The sequence below is a fragment of the Danio aesculapii genome, chromosome 8 (genome assembly GCF_903798145.1).
Source record: "Danio aesculapii chromosome 8, fDanAes4.1, whole genome shotgun sequence".
NCBI classification, from domain to species: Eukaryota; Metazoa; Chordata; class Actinopteri; order Cypriniformes; family Danionidae; genus Danio; species Danio aesculapii.
Genome location: NC_079442.1, coordinates 16,971,727 through 16,991,671, shown reverse-complemented (window position 1 = coordinate 16,991,671; position 19,945 = coordinate 16,971,727). Strand labels below are relative to the sequence as shown.

At 34.1% G+C, this 19,945-nt stretch overlaps 1 protein-coding gene across 1 annotated transcript in view; it reads right to left on the bottom strand.

Moving 5' to 3' along the window:
• slc23a2 (solute carrier family 23 member 2) overlaps window positions 1-19,945 on the bottom strand; it is a 74,986-nt gene that overhangs the window by 9,153 nt on the left and 45,888 nt on the right. The window contains exons 6-14 of the mRNA XM_056463308.1: window positions 16,950-17,038; window positions 16,085-16,152; window positions 13,381-13,562; window positions 13,178-13,298; window positions 10,672-10,828; window positions 8,243-8,390; window positions 7,482-7,587; window positions 3,511-3,778; window positions 3,327-3,422 (exon numbers count right to left, since the gene is read on the bottom strand). Coding sequence (XP_056319283.1) covers window positions 3,327-3,422; window positions 3,511-3,778; window positions 7,482-7,587; window positions 8,243-8,390; window positions 10,672-10,828; window positions 13,178-13,298; window positions 13,381-13,562; window positions 16,085-16,152; window positions 16,950-17,038 — 1,235 coding nt within the window. The remainder of the gene's footprint in view (window positions 1-3,326; window positions 3,423-3,510; window positions 3,779-7,481; window positions 7,588-8,242; window positions 8,391-10,671; window positions 10,829-13,177; window positions 13,299-13,380; window positions 13,563-16,084; window positions 16,153-16,949; window positions 17,039-19,945) is intronic.

Here is a 19,945-nt window from a genome sequence, read left to right as displayed (position 1 = left end):
GCTAGGAATATTTGTGAATATCTCCAATAGACCTGGAGAGCGGTATTAATGCGTTCTGAAGTAAAGTGAAATGGCTATACGTCGTGTTTGCTGGCCTCATGCATCACGTACCTGTCAGTCAGTCAGCACGACAAGATTTGTTTAAGCTGGGGTCGATCGTGGCTCATTATGCATGTAGATATTATTACGGTTTAATGTCTCGGCTGTGTTTTTAAAAATGTTGCTTCCTTTGTTTTCGTTTTCCTGGCTTGTGCACGAGCTAGTGACGTATCTCTGTAAACCAATAGCGTTCAGCTGCACGTCTTGTTCTGCCTTTTAGTACCCTTTTGTTTTGTTAGCTACCCCTTCGAAAAAGTACCCAAAAAGTACATTACGGAGCGCTTTTTGGTACCTTTTGACAGTGGCGTAAAAGCGTACCGAAATGAACCAAACCGTACTGTATCACTCAGTGGAAACGGAACATTTAACGCCATACCAGATTCTAGGGCTATTTTCTAGAAATAAAATCTATATTTCCATATGAAGAGGTTCATTTTAAAAATTAGGCAACTTTTTGCATATAAACTCTTCAATGCACAACAACAACAAAAACAATGTCTGAAAATAAATGAAAACAAAAACTACTTACGTAAATGAATAAACAGAGTTATTTGATTTTGTAACAAACTCTTCATATGGCAATTTGTGATTAAGAATTAAATAATTGTAACGCTGTGCTCTTTTACATATGCATAATGCACCTTATGATTTAGTTTTGTGGTGTATCAGAAAGGTAAAACTGCTACTCCACACTAACTTTATCTACTCTTTGTTTGAACTATTTCGTATATTTTATAATAATAATTTATTATTAAAGAAATTATTTTAGTGTCACCGTTTAACAATAACATCCAATTTGCTTTAAAATAATTTAATAATTATAAGATTTAATAATAATAATAATAATAAAAATAATAATATAATTTATTTATTAATCAATATTTTGAACAAACTAATATTTAAATATGGTCCAAAACCTTATTTGTATCATTTTTAACATCAGAAACAGCACATTATAGCTATAAATTATATTAAGCAATTACAATTCATTATTGCTGCATGATTATTTAGAAATAAATCTAAATTTCAACATGAAGTGGTCATTTGCAAAAACAGGTTTTTCATAAATCATGTTTGTTTTTATTTGCAAAGACCTCTTCAATGCACATCACAATTATTTATGAAAATGAAAAAAAATAAAAGTGATTTGATTTTGTAACGAACTCTTTATATGGCAAATTGTGATTAAGAATTAAATAATTACGACACTGTTCTTTTACATATACATACTGTAGCTCATGATTTAGTTTTTTGGTGTATCAGAAAGGTAAAACTGCTACTATATTACTTTATTTACTCTTTATTTAAACTCACATAACGTCTCATTTGTTTTGAAATAATGATTTAATAATAATAATAATAATAATAATAATAATAACTATTAATTAATTAGTTAATTCATGTATTAATCAACGTTTTTGAACAAACTAATATTTAAATGTGGTCAAAAACATTATCTGGACCAAATATATGTAACAAATATGGAAATATGATATAAATGTGGACCAAATGTGTCAACATCAGCATTTATTTTTGTTTTAATGGTAAAACTTTATAATAACTACACACGATCAATCATTTACTAAGCATTAGCATCTAGTGAATTTATTATTTGTTAAGCATTAACTCCACATTAATAAGTATTAGTACGCAGTTTATAACTGCAGTTACAAATGCTGTAACCTTGACTTATAACCACAATTACAATGTGCTTAATAATTGTACTTTCATACTTTGTTAATGATTTATTTTTCATAACTAAATTCAGTAATGCATTATTTACAAACTATTTGTATTTAAGAGTGGTTGGTGGTTTTTAAGATCATTCAAAATGAGTCAATAAATGATGAATAAACTATTAAAATCAACGTTTATACATCTTATTTTTCAACAATCTTATTATTATAGTAATGGTTACTATGTATGTTAATAAATGCTTTAATAACTCCACTTCATGCAGTTTTCTGACCTAATCTAAAGTGAGGACTATTTATGCTTTATAAATCCCTTATAAATGACAATTAAAGGCTCAGTATCAAATGAGCAATACATCTATGCAATCTTATCTAAAAAGTAAAATTACTGTAAAGTTTAAACATTGCTGAATGACAGAAATTTCAAAATAGAACATAAAATTGGATTAAGCAACAACAACATAATAATTTATCAATGTAATAAGATGCAATGTTTAATCTCTACAGTAGTTTTATTTTAGAGAAGGTTGCAAAGATTTATTTTTCATTTGAAGTACAGTTTCATTTGTGCATTTTCATTATGTTCTTTTTTCCTGTTTAGAATGTAACTGAGCCTTTAATTGTTATTTATAATGGATTTATAAAGCATAAATAATCCTCACTTTAGATTAGGTCACAAAACTGCATGAAGTTGAGTTAATTAAGCATTTATTAACCTACACATTAATTATTAGTTTATGCCTGAATAATAAGAATCATAAACATTGATTTTAATAGTTTATTCATCATTTACTAACTCATTATGAATGATCTTAAAAAACATCCAACTATGCTTAAATAACTGGTTTGTAAATAATGTAATACTTAATTTAGTAATGAAAAATAAATCATTAAAGTATGAAAGTACAATTATTAAGCACATTATACATGAGGTTTTAAGTCAAGAATACAGCATTTGTAGCTGCAGTTATAAACTGTCTAACGTCTATTAATGTAGAGTTAATGCTTAACATATAATGAATTCACTATTTGCTAATGCTTAATAAATGGCTTATAGTGTGTAGTCATTTTAAAGTGTTCCTGTTTTAATTGGTACATTAGAACAGTGTTTCCCAACCCTGTTCCTGAAGGCACACCAACAGTCCACATTTTCAACCTCTCCCTAATCAAACACACCTGAATCATCTTATAACATCAGAAGAGACTCCAACACCTGAAGTTAATGGGTCAGATAAGGGAGATATCCAAAATATGTACTGTTGGTGTGCCTCCAGGAACAGGGTTGGGAAACACTGCATTAGAAAACATGAATGAATTTACTTTTGATCCAATAATATATAGTTTTCTTATTCTTCTAGCTTTTTCATATTTAACTTAAACATATGCATCTCCTTTTATTTATGTATTTTTTTGCATGGAAAAGTTAAAAAGTTCTAATGTGCCAAATTATTCTCAAGAATGAAGCTACCACATGAATTAGCTTTGACAACACAACAGTTTTTAATGAGTCTCTCGTGATATGTGCGCACCTACCCGGAATAGTATTATCCAGCACAAAAGCCACTGAACCTCCGACAAACATGGCAGTCGTAAGAAGAACATTCAGCACTTGATCAATCTGCACTATACCTACAACAGAAGAAAAAGATCACGTTCCCCACAAATTCCTCAAGAGTCCAACAACATCATTCTCCATGTGGCGTGTATGTGCATCTACCTGTGACTAGAGGGTTTTCTTTAAGGTAACTGGGCAGAACCAGGCCGAAGAAGATCGAGAAGCCCAGGACAAACAGGTTGCGGGACGAGTTGAGATCCACAAACTGCAGGTTGGAGAGGCCAACGGCGGTGATCATGCCGAATAGTGTGCAGAATAAAGCTCCAAGGACTGGGTCCGGCAGCGATGCAAAGAGAGCGCTGAATTTACCCACCATTCCTAGCAGTAGCATAAATGCTGCACCATACTGGATGACCCTCCTGCTGCCCACCTGCACAGTTAAAGAGAGACAAAAATGATTATTTATTTTTATTAAATGATAACGCTGTGATTCTTAGTGCTTAGAAATGAGCATCTGCTTAATCTGTTTCACATAATTGCAACTGAAACATAAAGACAGGGTGGGACTTAGAGTAACTCCTCCCCTTTAAAAAACAGCCAATAGAGTGTCGTTTTTAATCACAGTATGGTTGAGATCAAGCGCATTAAATGACTAGCAAATGAGAAGTGTTTTGAATGGGGCGGGACATGTCAGATATTAGAGAGCATTTGATTGGTCAGAAGATTTGATGAGAAATTGAAGCATGAGGTGATGTTGTCCAAAAAAAACAGTTGATCCATTTAGGCCACAGGTGTCAAACTCAGTTCCTGGAGGGCCGCAGCTCTGCACAGTTTAAACACACCTGATCAAACTAATTGAGTCCTTCAGGCTTGTTTGAAACCTATAGATAAGTGTGTTGAAGCAGGGTTGAAACTAAACTGTTGTTACATATTTGTTCTCTGTTTGTGTTTTCTCTCTCTCGCTCTGTTCTCCTATATCTGCTTTCATTATTCACAGGTTCTGTTCTTTGGTCTATTCAGCTGTCAGTCATTTCTCCCCCGGTTACGTCATTCTTACGCCACATCCAATAAGCAAAGACCACCCATCATAAAAGTGCGCGCCAGACCACTCACCAGCCCCTCTCTTTTCCCTTTCGTATCTTGTTTTCTTGTTGCGTTGCGTAAGAACCCGTCTAACTGTGTATTTTGTTGTTGCCCGTTTCTGTGTGCACGTTATCTGTCCGTTATTCGTATATCACTCCATTTCTCCGTTTAACGTTGTTTACGAGGCTTGGACGAAGCGGACAGGTAAGAAGGTCACGTGACATACATTTTGCAACACTTAGGACTACTCTTCTGTATAGTACATTAGGTTAGGGGCGAGCGCCACCCCTTGTACATTTGGATAGATAGAGTTGACAGTCAGGACTCGGAAGACTCTTTGCGTGTTAATTATTTTGTTTCACATAGTTAGCTAGATGCTTCTGGGAAGTTAGATTTAGTGTGGGTTGTGTTCTTTTCGTTCCTTTAGCGCCGCCCACGTCCCTTCTGCCAGCTCTCCTGTTTTTCCCCATCTTTGTATTTGTCTCAGTGTTGTAAATATTGTAAATAGTATATTTTTGCCTTACTTTATTTTGGATTTATTCGTTGTTTTTGTTCACTTTTGGGAAATATAAATAAAATCACAATTTTGGTATTATTTTGGTTGTCTTTTGCGCTTATTCACTGTTTCACTGGCAGCTGCCCTTCAGGAACGGAGTTTAACAGCCCTGATTTAGGCTGAAGTTTGTCACCGTTTTGGAGAACACTAGCTTACAGATATCCTTAATTCTAGCATACTGATACTAGCATCGAAAAAAATAAAACTGTATGTTTTAAGCAGTAGGGTTAATATTTGTAATGCATGTGAGTGGATCAAACAGTGTTGAAAGGTTACTTTGTAAATGTAATAACAGGTTACAGATCTACTGTGAATATTTAAATTACTTTATTATCATAACTGATTACATTTGGTTACATTTGCAAATTTTCAATGTTTTGAACTGTTAATCATTTCCAAACATTTAAGGCTCGATCCTTCATCACTCGATTTAAGATAATAATTTCTTTTTAAAGAAACAGCCACACAAATAGGACTTAAGCACCCATTTCGCGTTTACATTCTGATGTTAAATACAAATTTTAAATTATAACAACAAATAGTTTCAGTGTTGCCAGTGGGGCGATTTGAATTTAATTTTGCGGGGAAAAAAATGGGATTGGCGGGTTGACAAAATTTGGGCGGTTTTAAATCATAAATTTTATATGCAACTTATTTAACAAAACATTAAATGTGTGCTCCTACTCCACTCAGTTAGTAGTGACCAGTGCATAGTGCAAATTGTGTGGGCTTAACCACAAGTGGAGGTGAAGGAAAGTTGTACTGTATCAAAATCTGACTCCCCTTTGCGTGCATGTGCATCACGCAGCGCCTGCATTTAAACTCACAGTGGTGTATTAGAACACTTTTATTAACAGTTTTTTTCCCCGCAAGTGACAGCAGGAACAAACATAGAAGCATTGTCTGATTAACAAGCACTACCTACTCATGTTCAAAAGAATTTGAAAGCACCAAATGGGACAAATTTATACCCCATTTCAAAAGTAAAGAGAGAGAGTGTTTTAATTCTACTGCCATTTCAGCTTCTATGGCTATGTCATGGCAAAAAAAACAGATCAAGTTTACAACATCTTATATACACCCCTTTTCTATAATTATAAAAATATTCTAACAATTAAGTCATCAACAGCAATAAATAATACACAATGTAAAATATAAAATAATAATAATAATAATAATAATAATGATAATATATAATATAAACATCTAAAACAGTTTTTTAAGGTTTCCTTTTAATAAAATTGTACAATTTTAGAAGGATTCACATTTAAAAATATTTCATTTAAAGTCTCTCCAGATAAAAATTGTTGTCTAACATTAAAAATAGGGCATTCCACAAGAATATGTTTTACAGTTTGATTTCTGTTGCAATATAGACATTTTGGGGGTTCTTCTCCTTTGAGTACATGTTCATGCGTGAGTCTCGTGCCCAACGCGGCATTTTCTAAACAATTTCATCATGTCTTGACCTAAAAATAAATGAGATTTTCTTCCTATTTCTGGCTGAATTTCAAAAAGTTTTTTTCAAAAGTAAAACATACTCTAATAGTAGTAATTTACACAACAATAAGTGCACTGAGAGGCAGGCAGCGTCTTGTGATCCGGTCGTGTTGTGGTTCTGTGATTGCTGGTGATGGTTAAAAAATATGACAGTTAAAGTAACTAGGTTATATTTGATTTAAATGAATTAAAACTAAATAAAATATTAATCTAATATTTTGATTTTTTGTGCGTTTGGGTGGGTTTTGGACAGCTTTTGGGCTGGAAAATGTCAGCTATATCTGGCAACACTGAATAGTTTACGAGTTAAGAAAACCACTTATTGATATGCCTTGGGAAAAAAATATATAAAGAGAAATATTAAGGTTGTTATAAATATACATTTAATTACTTTTTATTTATTCCATACTACCATGCACCAGCAGTGCAAACGCTCCTAAAATCATCTTCTGTGAAGTTTAATGTCACTGCTCTTAATTTAAAGTAATGGCATACATTAATACAATAAAACAAACAGTTCTTTCTGGAGACAATATTGAGATATAGAAATAAATAATCAGATGTACTGTACATACTGTATACATAGTCAACATTTAAAGTGGATCAAAACCTTTGATAAAAGTATTTAACAACCCCCATTGTTGTCTTTTCTTGTGATCTACTTTAAATGTTGACCACTGTAGTCTTCATTGTAGAAATAATTCAGTACAATTAATCTCTGGTAATGCTACACATTTGATCATTTCTCGTGCCTGAATGATTTAAATTGGCATGAAATCTTCCATAATCACAGGCCTTAAAGTAATCTTTCACTTTTCACATTAGGGTTAAACGTTCATGTGTCTTCTGAACTGGGTTTTCTGGATAATTATAATCCCAACTCAACATTGCGTTATCACTGCTGAAACCAGATATTGTGTAGCCCTATATGAAACTATTTTTGTATAGGGAACAGAAGAAACCGAAAAAGGCATCGAATAAGAAAAGTTTGTACTTTTGTGATGCCCAGCACTCCGATGTTTGGGCTGGAAGATGTGGAGCCATTTCCAGTGCCAAAGACTCCATCAAGAACACAGGAAAGGCCCTCTGTAAAGATCCCTCTGGGGAAAACAATATTCGATTTATGCATTAGCACTGTAGACAAATAAACGGACAACTTCCTTCCACTTTAGAAAAGTACATCACAAAAATGCCCCAAAGATGGTGTGTGCTGCATATCCGATATGGATAATTAAACACGTTTAGAATAGGACGCACCAACAAGAATTAAATTAAGTTTAGAGCTAATCAAGGATTTGTTAATCTGGGTTTTATTTTAACTTGAGTTATGCTGCACCACTTATTTAAAACACAGTTTAAACGGGACCTGTTATACCCCTTTTCACAAGATGTAAAATAAGTTTCCGCTCATAATATCCCACAAATAATGTTTTATAACTCTTTGAAACTGCCCCTTTTAGATTTAAATTGTGCCATTTTGGTGACTGTCGCTTTAAATTCAAATTAGATAGCGCTCTTTTCAAAAGAGGGCGGAGCTGCAAATGCATCAGCATCAGCATAGCGGCAGATTCAAAACAGGACTAACGTTACTTTTGTGAAAAACTGAAAATGTCTAAAAAAGTGGCTTTGTGCATCCTGAAACTGCTGTCTAAACAAGATTTAAAGTTTGGTGCAATAAAAATATTAGATAAAGCTTCATTTATTCTGGTGTAACCCACCCGAAATGCCTTGAGAGCATGTGTGTTTGTGTTGTACCTGTTAATGGCATGTATAGGAGGTGGAGGGGCACCAGAGAGACGGGCACAGGCATAATAGTCCCCAATGGACTCAATAATACTGGCAACAACGGCACTCAGCATCCCGATCACCCCTGCTGCGGTCACTGTGGGCAGACCCCATTGGACTGGAACACACAAAGCATTATGGGTAATCTATTCAGAATAAGCATACAGAAAAACCCATCCATCTTTCCCTGCATGTGACAACCCGGTTTCATATTATGGGTTGCACTTCCAGTTTGGGGAACTGAAACAAATCATTTCAAAAAATAGGACTGTACTACAAATAAACCAGTGGGAACTGAGTGAGGGAGACATTTGACTTTGTGTTTCTGTTTTGAGTAAAGTTTGTTTATGTTCTTCCAGATTATTTTCTCTTTGCTTTTCATACAGTACAGTAATATTCAAAATATATCCAGGAAATTGCAGTCTTGTTTTGAGTTTTTGGGGTTATTTGTGGTCTGCTAAACGCAATTGATTCATTCTAATTATATTTAATAATAGTTAATTTAATTAATTTAATAATTCATGGATAAACTAAGAAGAGAATGATGCCTCCGCTTTGTCTGCCGCCTTAGTTTTGAGTATTATACAAGGATATTAAGAGATTGCCTTTACCTTTAAAAGACATGAGACATGTCAAAAAGAGTGCTTAATTTTATTAAATGGTGTACTGACAGAGTAGGGTTGGGTAGGGCTGGGCCGATAAACGATATTATAAGGAATTGCGATCAAATTTATTTCAATAACAATGATAAGCTCTGGACTTTTTTTAAACTCTATATTGATCTAAGAGCCAATCACACAGCACACACCAAAAATGTATCGGCCTAAAATATGTTATGGCATTTAATGGACCCTCTAATTTTTGTGGCTTCAGTCATTTTGGGGTACTCTTTTAAATCTAGAAGCATTAACAACATATCGAAATATATATCGTTATCGTTCAATATCGTTCAATGGGAAATAATTATCGAGATTGCATATAGCCATATCGCCCAGCCCTAGGATTGGGTACTGAAACCCGTGCCTATGTAACTGGTATGCGTCGAACCAGCATATAATTTTTGGTGCTTAATTTCAGTGCCATTGGTGATGTGACAAGGATGCAAGAAGCATCAAGGGGTGCATAAAAAGCTCATATAGGTAAGTGTTGTGTCACACCATCCCCTAATCATTTAATTCTAAACAATTGTGAGGGATACCGACATCGTTGTAGAGTTAGGCGTCTTTTCTTGTTGTTTAGCATCGTATAGAAGGCAATAACCCCAAACAATACCTAACCCAATTACAGAGTACTTCGAATCTTAGATTATAAAAAAATTCACTTGCGCATAATATACATTTTAATGATACATTAAAATGTATATATTATATATTGTGCTGTGCCACAATAAATGAGTTAAAAACGTTCAGTACAGTTAAAAGGTACGCTTAATATAAACTACTTGAAATGCAAGCTACAATATAAGAATATATATATATATATATATATATATATATATATATATATATATATATATATATATATATATATATATATATATATATATATATAGTTAATATAGAATTGTTTATTTTATTTATTTGAAGAACTCTAATGGCGTTTGTTCATTACAAGGTCTGGCCTGAAAAGCCAGAGAGACATTGGCAGATCACTGGATTTGGAAGACAGCAACACACACAAACAGAAACACAAACACAGATAGAAACATGATCACAAACTTGTATAATGTAGTTCATTCATTCATTCATTTTCGGCTTAGTCCCTTTATTAATCTGGGGTCGCCACAGATTAATCTGGGGTCTTTGGACTTGTGGGGGAAAGCGGAGCGTCCGAAGGAAACCTGAGTAAATGCATGACGAACATGCAAACTCCACACAGAAATGCCAACTGACTCAGCCAAGGCTCGAACTAGCAACCTTCTTGCTGTGAGGCGACAGCACTACCCACTGCGCCACCGCGTCACCCGTAAAATGTAATTAACCGATATAAATGTTTTTCATAAGACAATCAAAGATAATGATTTTTAGTGTATTATAGTGTATATGTTCGATCCCCTTACTCAAAGGTGTCAAACTCTTGGAGGGCCGCAGCTCAGTTTAGTTCCAACCCAAATTAAATACACCTGACCAAACTAATTAAGTGCTTTGGGCTTGTTTGATACCTACAGGTAGATGTGCTGTAGCAGGGCTGGAACTGAACTCTGCAGGGCTGCGGCCCTCCAGGAATTGAGCTTGACATCCCTGCTCTAAATTAACCTACTGACTATTTTTCACTTTGTAAACACTGTTTACATCTCACTTATAAGGTCATCTGGTTTACAAGGACATATGAAATATCCTCATGAAACATGCTTATATTGTAATACCCATGTCACTTCACACACAAACACCAGCACTCACAGGGGTAGGGTATCTTAAACCATGGAGCGGCTGCCAGGATGCCCTGTCGAGCGTCTGTTCGGGCATAGAAACCGTATTTGTCCTTCTCAGGAGGAAACACATCAGTCACCGTGAAGATGAAGCAAAGAAACCACGACACCAGGATAGCCATGATGATCTACAGAGAGGCAGAAAGAGATGGTATTAAAACAAGAAACTCTTCTCGTGCTCAGTTCAACCAAACACAAAGCCAGACAGTGGTTGCGTATCACTGTATTCCCACCAGTAGACGGCACACACACACTGCATGATGACGGTTCATTTTATAGGATCATTGTGTGTGTTTTGGCTCCTCTCTCTCTGCCTCCCCCACACGCTTTCACTGCCATGTCATTGTCTGCTGTGCTATCATGTAAAAGCCCAGGCCCAACGCAGCTCATCTCTGAAACAGCATGCTAATTATGGCTTGTCATCAGAGCTAACAGCGGATTATGAGCCGTGCCAAGACTCGGAAAGTGCCAAGTCACGCTACTGGCAACTAATGACCGGGATCATTTCCTTATGGCATGTGCTTCAGAAATAAATGAAGTAGCATTTATTCTCCATATAATCATTCTTATATTTTTTATCACAACAATGGTGGAAACAACAACAACAACAAAAATTTGCAAATGATTTAATATCACAATGGAAGTCAGAAAACCAAAACATAAAAAAATAAAATCTGACAATATATCAATTTCATTACAACTGCTAGTTTGGGGCTTTGGTATGTATATTATTTACTGTTTAAATAAATACATTTTTGTGTCTAATTGTTCTCATATTTTCTATTACAACCAGGGCTTGACATTAACACCCACCAACACGCCAAATGCAGGTAGATTTCAGCGATGGCGTGTTAGACTGCCGCTCCCACTAGCCACTTTGGCTGTTTAAAAACATTTAAGTTGCCAGTGCTGGCTCGTCACTAAAGATTAGAATGTTAGTTTATGACCGTTTGTCAATATTCGTGCACATGTGATCTTAGAATCGAGAAGGAGCACGACTGACAAAAATAACTGTTCGCACGAGCAAAAGAGAGAAGGTGAAAAACTAATGAGAAGATAACGCACACAGAGACACAGGCGATCCCCACTCACTGATGAGGGCTTTAGTGTCGCGCGCACAGCTGATGTGATGTGCCCAAGTGTATTAAAAGCTTGCGTGCTCTCGTTTCCATACACGAAGCAACCGTGCAATAGGTTCTCTTTGAAATAGACTGGAATAAATGCGATGCTTACGCACCCACAGTCCTGCTACTTTCGATAGCTCGAGATTCTTTCTAAGCAACAGCTGTTGCCACTTTCACTTTAACCATACTTTGAACAGATTATCAAAGGCCTAACATTAACAGTGTGCTTGCGAACATCCTTTCATTATCGCACGGAATGTTTTATACCTGCTTTCTTTAGCTTAGTTATTTTTGTTAATAGTTTAATTATCATCCTTATAATGATAATTATAACAATAACATTGCTTTAATAGGAGATTAACTCTCTATTTATTTATAGTTAACTGGTAATTTGAAATCTTTGGCCAGGACAGACTACTGTGTATAGTTTTAGATGTAGGACAATAGTTCTTTTTTAAATGTCAATTGTTTTAAAAAACATTTTTGTTGAATAAATAGTATGTATACAGCTATATTCTTTTGTTTTGACACATTATTTAAATGTGTGGCAAGGAAATAATTAGTTTGGTGTGGCCAGAGAAAAAAAAAGGTAAATCCTTAGTGTTAAGCCCAGAAAAGTCATGTGAAATAAAACTAATTGCAATGCGACACTATGAAACCACAACACATTTGCTCATGCACATTGAGCAAGGTCATACACCTTGCTCAACGTGAAATGAAAAAGTGAAATGAACGAGGAAGCATGTGGACAGCACAAAATTTAAATCAAGTAATTTTAGCATGCAAAAGTCACATTTATGCATATAAAATACATTTTCCCAACAACAAAACTGTGACAAGTGAAAATGGCAAGTAACATTGGAACACTACCAGTGGCTGGTGATCAAAAAAGTTAATGTCAAGCCCTGATTACAACCATGGAAAAATGTATAGCTTTCTTTTTCTGATTTATTTATTTATTTTTTAAATCGGTCTTACTAAAATTATAGCTTAAGAGTAGAAAAATAATAAAATGTAATACAAATAATTATGTTATCATAACATATACAATAATTACTTTATGCAATAGCATTCAGAAGAAAGATATCCCTTTTAAAAATAACATAACATAACATAACACAATACAATACAATACAATACAATATAATATAATACAATACAATACATTATGATATTTTAAAAAGGAAACCATCTCATTGCCGCTATATAAAACAATTAAATACCAGTTTTTCTACAATATAATTCGATTTGCACATGAAACATAATGCTATATAATAACATTTAATTCTGCTTTAATTCCCATCCATGACTAACTGAGACATATTTATCTTGGATTAACAAAAAGAAACTCACTGGGAACATCTTGAAGAGCTGCAGGCGGTACGACGTCCAGCCTTTTTTGGATTTGTAGACGGGGAGCGGCAGCTGGATGTTCCGCGCGTACTGAGAAAACAGCAGCACCAGGAATATCGTCCTGTTTTTAAGACAAAAAGAGTTATACGTCAAACACTGCATTCACACAATGCCAGTAATGTTTGCAGGACAGTAGGTCTCACAGCATGGCAATGCCCCAATGTTTGCCCGCTCTCTCGCCAGCCGCCTGGAAGCCTGATAGCCCTATCAGGGTCACGGTAGGGGTGATGGTGAGTGGCCCAATGTATTTGAGTAGGACCCCAGGCAAACCCAAGGCCCCGATGACCACCTCGATTAGAGACGACACTATTATTGCGCCCTGGATCTACAGAGAGAAAGATGGAAAGGAAGAGAAGGATACACTGTAAAAATGTTGGATTCCACACAATCCCTTCATCTTATCTCAACACAAAACAATTAAGATGACTTAATACTTTATACAATTTAAGTTGATTGAACATAAAACAATTAAGTTCTGCCAATAAAATTCAAGCACTGTGTTGTTTCAACTTGTTTTAAATAAGTAGTTTCAACAAGCAGCAAAAAAAATTGAGTGTAGAGATAGGGAGGGAGAGAAAGAAGGAAAAGAGAGAAAACAGATGGATGTGCAAATTAAGCTAAAGGTTAAAAGTGATTAAAGGTTTAAAAGTGTCATTGACGAAGGCCTCCAGATGGTGTAATGCCGTGTTTAATCTAGTTTTGCTTTGTCTTCATGTCTGCCAGGCTAAAATCGATATCAAATCTGTTTACACAAAGTCTCTTAAAAGAGACATAATCAAGTCAAATTGAAATACAAATTGTTCGATGCAATATCTAAAGAGACACTAAAAATAATTCAAAGGGATTAGCTAAAATAAAATAAAATAATAAAATAAACGAATATAAAACAATACAAAAAACAAAATAAAAAACAAAACAAAACACAAAACACAACAAAAAACAAAACACAACAAAACAAAACACAACAAAAAACACAAAACAAAACACAACAAAACAACAACAAAAAACACAAAACAAAACACAACACAACAAAACACAAAACAAAACACAACAAAACACAACAAAACACAACAAAACAAAACACAACAAAAAACAAAATAAAAACACAAAACAAAACACAACAAAACAAAACAAGCTTTGCGGTGATTAGATTTTTTTCCCCCTGGTAATCTCAATATTTCATGTGTACTTTATCAAAATAATAATACACAGAAGAAACCTAGAATGAAGAGATTCAAATAACGTGAAGGTTCCTGGTTAACCTTCCTGTCGTGTTTGGGTCAAATCTGACCGATTTACAACTTAAACAACTACTATGATCTTTTATGTGAAGCTGCTTTGACACAATCTACATTGTAAAAGCGCTATCCAAATAAAAGTGAATTGAATTGAATTAAAAACACTCATAAATATTGTTTTACATCTGATTGCCTCAGGACCCTATGATATCCTCCACAGTGTTCACTTGAACATATAAAAATGATGATCACCTATTTGAACTGAATTTTGAGCATTTTTATCATCCATGTTACACCTGTGATGTTATCAGTCAAAAGTGACCTCCTTAGGAAATTAATGGGTATCCAGACTATATCAAGACTATATATAGTGACTTAATTTCACCTAAAATTAACAGATTTCACATATAATTAACAAAAATGTACATTTATTTATTGATTACAGGTTGTAAATTTTGAGTCAATATCACTATTTATACTATTATAAATATAGTTTTATGAAAATAATTACATCAGGGCCTTTTTCACAATCCAATTTTCACCATAAAGGCTACTGGCAACTGGGCATAGTTGGGTAAACTTAGAGAGCAGTGAATGGGAAAGTACCACGAACACATTTCCGCATTCCAAATTGCTCAAATAATAAAAGAAAGACTCCATGAAATAGTTTTCACCATGTTCAAAAAAAGAAAAAACAGTAGTGAGACTGGTAACGGCAGTAAAAAAAGAGAGAACAATGTCACAATTAATGTTCCGCCCATATACAGTGCATTACAAACACCTCACAGAAATGTTAATTATATTTATCGTTTTTGTTTATTAATTTGATGCAAAGATGATATAATAGTTTAAATTTATTTATTTATTTTTTTTTTTTTAAATCAAAGTGCTTTAGACTTTTGAGGAATTAAGATGCAGATGATGGTTAAGGCCCAATTCCAATTCTACCCCTTAGCCCTTCCCCTTACTCCAATTTTCTTTAGCTTGAAGGCGTAGGGCTAAGGGTAGACACCCTTTCGAACAGAGATTTTTCAGTACCACACTCGAAACCAAGGAGTAAGAAAATTTCCCAGAATATACCAGCCACAACGGCAGTATTGCTGCACAAAGTAAGTACATCCACAAATTAGTATTTGTTTTGTCATTACGAATTTTTACAACAACGTATGTATTAATACATTCATACGTTCATGTTTTACCGTCATGCTTTAAAAAAAAAAAAAAGCTAAATTTCGCTATCTATAATCCCTAATAATAACTCCTGTATAGCAGTCCCACAAGATTCTGTCACTCGATGACACTTGAATCCCCTGTCAGAAAAGTCAAGTGGCTGAGAATGACCTTTTTACAGTGTCTGCTATAATGTTAATGTTGTTTTTGTGTGTTTACATTGGCCACTGTGTAAATGCACAGTATAATTACGATCTTATTGCCACATTATATTGTTATAATAACATGATATATGCCTTCAGTGACTCCCTGAAGATGAACACCAAAAAATAAAGCAACTGGAATAACTACAGCAGTCGCCATCGTCTGATCTCAAAGATTTTCAGTAATTATTCCTCAATAAAATGTTCCTCAATAAAAGCATCTGTTAGTTATTTACCTCTCGTATCCTGGGGTACCAGATGTCCTCTGTGTGAGGCAGCTCTGTGCCATTTAAAAACGGAGTAGCTGAAGAGAAAACACCACAATCACATTACTGCTGTTAAAAGTGTCTGTGCGTGTGTGTTTGCCTGGTATTCACTACACTATGGGGATCAAACGTCACCTCAAGTATAGCAATACAAGTAATTTGTGACCTTGTAAGGACATTCTCTTTAGTTCCCATGAAGAAAACCGCTCATAAATCACACAAAATGTAGAAATGCTTCCTGTGAGAGCTGGAGTAAAAGGACACCCCGAGGATACAGTCTGTATAGTGTAAAAAACATTACAGCTTTGGGAACTCCCCTTAAATGCATTAAAGTGTCTGTGTACTCATTTGTGTGGTTTAAATCGAATAATAACATGGGCATGGCCTAGTTATAATCAATTAGGCTGGTTTACAGGGACATACCCTGTGTCCTCATAATTCAAAATGCTTAAAGATTATACTTAACAGGGTCTATTGATTGTCGAAATTGGTCATAGGTTTTCTGTTAGGGTTGTGTTTAGTGGTACACTGTAAAAAAAATCCTGGTTGCTTTAAATTTAAGCTGAATCAAAATAACCTTAAGAGTCCATTGAACTTTTATTATGTTAAACGGACTTAAAACAGCTTGAGTAACTTATAAAATTAAGTTTGAACATGATTAACTTAGTTTAATAAGTTACAATGAACTAAAAACATGTGCTGTCATGACTAATTGATCCTATATATTTTTTTACAGTGTAGGCATTTTAATTGTATTTGTTTACAGTGTAAAATACATCATGTCCTTGCAAACCATATTTACAAGTGTGTGTGTGTGTGTGCGTGAGAAGTGTACCTGTCGCATTACACTTCCATTTCTCCAGTGAAAGAATGGCTCTTGCAGGAGCGAGAAAAGCAAAAGCACTGGCTTGGAACAACGGAAGCCTGGAGGCAGAAAACACACACACACACACACAAAGAACTATAATTATTGAAAAGAACATCCCATAATGACGCATGTACTCACACAAACATTCACACGCACACACTCCTGTTCCTCGAAAGCATCTGAAAGGAGATTTCAGAACATCATTCATTTCCCTTCAGTGATTGGTCTGCGTATGTGCTGATGGTAAAAGAGGAACGATGGACGTTGACTGATCGGTTTATGCTCATGTAATAAGACGCTTCACTGAACAACCGATCTCATCTTCAGTTTGATTAAACCAGGACTGCCCACTTGCACAGGAACGAGATCAATTGACGGATGTGTAACATGAGCAGGCATTTAACCTGTTTTTTTTGTTCTTTCTTTTTATTTGACTCCATGAAGGCACATTTTCTGCATATTTGAAGACCTTCTAGTCGAAGCTGTGGATCTAACATTATAATAAAAACACGTGAAGCAGAACATCAAGAAAAAGAAAATTAAAAAGCCATCATGATTTAGTCAGAGTTTTTTTTCTAAACAAACTAAATATATTGTAAAAGCTGTATACCATTGGTCTCAAACCCGATTCCTGGAGAGCCGCAGCTCTGCACAGTTTTGCTCCAACCCTAATCAAACAGCTGATCCAAATAATCAAGGTGTTCAAAGCTACTATAGACTATTAAGCAGGTGTGAGTTGGAGCTGTTTGGAGCTCAACTATGCAGAGCTGCGTAGAGCTTCCTCCAGGAATTCATTTTGAGAACATTGCTGTATTTGGATATCTAGCTTTAGATCTTCTTAAATCTCTTTGAGATTTAAAAGAGATTATTTCACAACAAACATTATCTAAAACACAATAATAAAATCACAATAAATATTTTTGTAATGAATAATTAATTTTGTCTAACAAACACAAACACATGTATAGGAATAAAGGAATAAAATACCCATTAAAAAATTATGAAAAGCAAATTTTGAAAAACTAGAATAATCTAACCTAAAACAGACATAATCTAAATGGATGATTGTCTTTGAATCAATTTACTGCACTGTAAAAAAAAATGCTGGGTTCCACACAATCGATTTTTGATGAGACAACATAAAGGATTTAAGTTAACATTTTTAACTAATTTATTTAAGTGAAATGAACATAAATCAATTAAGTTATAGCCCCCAAAAACTCAAGAACTCGTTATAAATAAGTAGTTTGAACAAACAACTAACGTCATGTTTTGAATGTGTAATGTTAATAAGCGCGCAGTGCTTCAGTCAGACCACTAGATGTCCCTACACACACGCTTCATCCTGTCACCGATGAGGCTTTTGATGTGTGTTTGCTTGCATTTCAGATCAAACTGCTGTTACATAAAGACCAGTATTTTTCCTTTTTATAACTTCTCAAAAACACTCGATGCTAATTTGCAGGCTAACAAAGAGTGAAGGAGGGTCATTATGAGCCAGGCATGACTATGTACACAGAGACTTCAAAAGAAACATGTTTTATAAATGGCAGAATGAATACAGTGTGGGAGCACAGATTGCATTTAAAAGGTTACATCATAAGTGTGTGTCCAGGTCATTTAAGGTGAAACATCAATCTTCATTCTCGCTGGCTGGAAATGTGCTCAGTCAGATGGTACAAGTAACATCTTTACCTTTACTTTGGCATTTTTAGTTTTAGCAATTTTGTTGTATTTTTCTAAAATGTCTGCACAGTTCGTCTTAAATGTCTTAATTGCTTTTTTTTTTGTTCTATAGTTTAGATTTACTAGCTAATTATAAAGTTTTAGAAATTTCATATTAAAATTGTCATCTTTTATTGTTTTAAAGTATTTCTGTAGTCTGTTAAGTTTAAGTTTTGAAAAATATTTGATATGCATTTTAATATATTAATTTAAAATTGACATTAATATCAGAAATGTTTAAGTGTTTGAACATTATTCTATTGTTTTATTTAATTAATAAATTAAGTAATTAATTTAGTAATTAGCAGTGTGTTAAAACGTTAGTTTTAGTTAATATTTTGTATAATATTGAATATTTTAATTTGAATCTTATCTGTTAATTTCATTTAATTAGATTAAATTATGTAATTGTATGAAATATTTAGCTACAGTTAAAGTCAGAATTATTAGCCCCCCTTTGAAATTTTTTCTTTTTAAAATATTTTTCAAATGATGTTTAACAGACCAAGGAAATTTTCAAAGTATGTCTGAACATTTTTTCTTCCGGAGAAAGTCTTATTTGCCTTATTTTGCTAGAATTAAAGCAGTTTTTTAAATTTTTTTTAAGAAACATTTTAAGGTCAAAATTATTAGCCCCTTTAAGTGATTTTTTTCCCCCCGATAGTCTACAGAACAAACCATCAATATACAATAACTTGCATATTGTCACTTTAATCTGTTTAGAAGTGTCTTAAAAAAATATCTAGTAAAATACTGTCATCATGGAAACGATTCAATTAATCAGTTATTACAAACGAGTTATTAAAAACTATTATGTTTAGAAATGTGTTAAAAATCTGCTCTCCATTAAACAGAAATGGGCTAATAATTCTGACTTGTTGTGTTTTGTAAAATTTTATTCAAATAATAATACTGTATTAAATTAGATATTTCTGTTATTTTTAGATTAATTTAAGATTAAACATTGCAAGAATTAGATGCCTTGTTCCCAGTGAGGACTTAGAGAAACTTGTTTATGCTTTTATCACCAACAGAATGGATTACTGTAATAGACTCCTCACTCGCCTTCCCAAAAAGACAGTCAGACAGTTGCAGCTCATCCAGAACGCTGCAGCTAGGATTCTGACCAGAACCAGAAAATCTGAACAAATCACACCTGTCCCTCATGTCTTTACACTGGCTCCTAGTCACATTTAGAATAGATTTTAAAAGTATTTCTACTTGTCTGTAAATCATTA